The sequence below is a fragment of the Halyomorpha halys genome, unplaced genomic scaffold (genome assembly GCF_000696795.3).
Source record: "Halyomorpha halys isolate HHAL.00 unplaced genomic scaffold, Hhal_1.1 Scaffold990.1, whole genome shotgun sequence".
In the NCBI taxonomy this organism is placed as follows: Eukaryota; Metazoa; Arthropoda; class Insecta; order Hemiptera; family Pentatomidae; genus Halyomorpha; species Halyomorpha halys.
This window is the reverse complement of record NW_027113518.1, coordinates 275,829-277,862: the sequence shown is the minus strand read 5'-3', so window position 1 is coordinate 277,862 and position 2,034 is coordinate 275,829. Positions and strand designations below refer to the sequence as shown.

General features: G+C 47.1%; 1 protein-coding gene across 1 annotated transcript; it reads left to right on the top strand.

Annotated features, from left to right (window-relative positions):
• Positions 1-966: 966 nt before the first annotated feature.
• On the top strand, positions 967-1,443 carry LOC106687630 (uncharacterized). Its single transcript, XM_014431616.1, has one exon. It carries the CDS (start codon positions 967-969, stop codon positions 1,441-1,443), a length of 477 nt encoding a protein of 158 aa, XP_014287102.1.
• The last annotated feature ends 591 nt before the right edge of the window (positions 1,444-2,034 follow it).

The window sequence follows — 2,034 nt, the reverse complement described above, 5'->3', positions numbered from 1 at the left end:
TGATCGATGCACGTCTCCGCTTTAATGTTCACACGGAGTATATAAGCACCAAATAACCATCCACCAGTGGCTGCAGCGTTGGAAGGCTGCAGATTCCGGGAGGTGGACTCACAGGTTAATACCCGATGTGGGCAAGTGGTATGGTCGCCAGCATGGTGAGGTACATTTTTACATAAACCAATTGATGACCGGTCATGGATGCTTCGGATGATAGGTACGGGCCTATCCGTGTCTTTTGAAGATTTCCACCGACCCTCGTAAAAAAAAAAAACAACACATACACAAACACAGTTATTTAGCTGCTACGTCTATCCCAGCATCACAATAGAAGACTTTATATATATAAGTTATGGTTAGACAAGGCCTGTATCTTTCTAGTAAGCGTGGGGTTTAATTCCGTTTCCTTTTCCTTCTTCTTGAAGCTTTTCAGTCCAAGTACTCGTAAGTGGTGCCGAAACCCGGGATACTGATTGAATATTTTTCACTGAATGAAGAATTTTTTTTTCTCCTCTTCTAAATCTTAATTTTTTAAATCAAAATCTTTTTGGTAAAAACTTCACCGACTGAACATATATAATTTTTTTAACTGTTCTCTCATCCGCGATTTTTTTTCTATCACATCGTTCATCTTTTACTTCGCCTAAATTGACATTTTTTTTACTGACCAAGATGGTTAATGGTGATGGTCAATCATAACCACAGCCCGCATTGAGGCAGCCAGTTCTACAGATCCCGGTGGCGCAACCGGTTCCTGGATTTCCTATGGCCCCGACAGTCCCGGCGGCGGTTCCAGCGCTACCCCAACTACCAGAGACCACTCTCGCGGCTGCTCACACCAATATGTTGGCTAAAATGAAAGTGAGAGCAGTAACCTCTTAGGATATTAGAAAAGCTATCTCAGACTTGGAGCGGTTCTCAGGCAAAATTGGTAAGTTAAATCACTTTATTAAAGGTGGAGATCGCATCATGGAGAGGTTGGCAGCCAAGGTCTCAGTGGATTTGCTGGACAAGAATGACGCAGGGAATCCATCAACACCATGGAAGAGAAGAGAACCCAGAGATAGTGGTAAAGACAGAGCCACGGGTAGAGAAAGGCGGCCGAACCAGTGCAGAATACTACGCAACGGAGGAGGGAAAGAAGACAGGAAGTGCCATGGGTGCGGAAACGTAGAACACCTGGTGGTCCAATGTCCCTGCACTAGGTGCTTTGAGTGCGGCAATGAAGGCCACATAGCACGACAGTGCCCTTATATCTACAGAAGGGCAGAGACGGGACCAGGGAAACCGATGGAATTGAATTTCCAGCGGATAAGGCGGAAAAGACGTGAGAACTATAGACCTAGTGAGTACTGTAGTAAAACCTCAGAAGCATCAGAAGCCACAGGAACGGAGGGAGAAGGAAGAGGAGCAATAAACCGCCAAGCAGTAGATGGCGCCGAGTAAGTGAGGGAAGAAGATAAAGCCAAGAGAGTTGAATTGGGTGCCAGGAGAGGGGCGACCACACATTAGAGATTTTCAACATCAAAGGAGAGATCAGCAGTCTGCCTATCAACAAGGTGAGCGGCGTGATATGCCTCGTGGATACGGGGAGTCCCACACCATCCCGTGCCGGGAGGCGCTAAGGAAGCTGAGCGGCGGTGGGAGGAAAATCCAGATAGCTGTTCAGGTATCTCATTGTCAATTAATCACCCTGGGTGGGCCCTGTAGAGTAGAAGGGAAGGCGGACATTGATTTACGGGAATGGGGGATCGAAGAAGGGATATTGAGGGTTCATATCGTGGAGAAAATGCCCCAAGAATATCAGGCTATTATAGGTTGCGATCTACTAGGGAAGGCAAGTGCGGGGATTAGGAATAACAAGGGCCTGTGGAGGATTCGGTTAGGGAAGAAGAGGTATCGGTTTCGCGAGCTTCGAATGGGGGAAACCAAACGGATAGGTGCGATCCAAGGGGTGGGGAGGAATTGGAGACAGGAAATAAATGACAAATACGCTGATATTTTCTTCATGGAGGGAGAGTTACTGGGGGCGACCGG

Bases quoted from the DNA above. Each gene is read 5' to 3' on its own strand.
- LOC106687630 (XM_014431616.1), top strand. From the start codon at position 967: ATGGAGAGGTTGGCAGCCAAGGTCTCAGTGGATTTGCTGGACAAGAAT.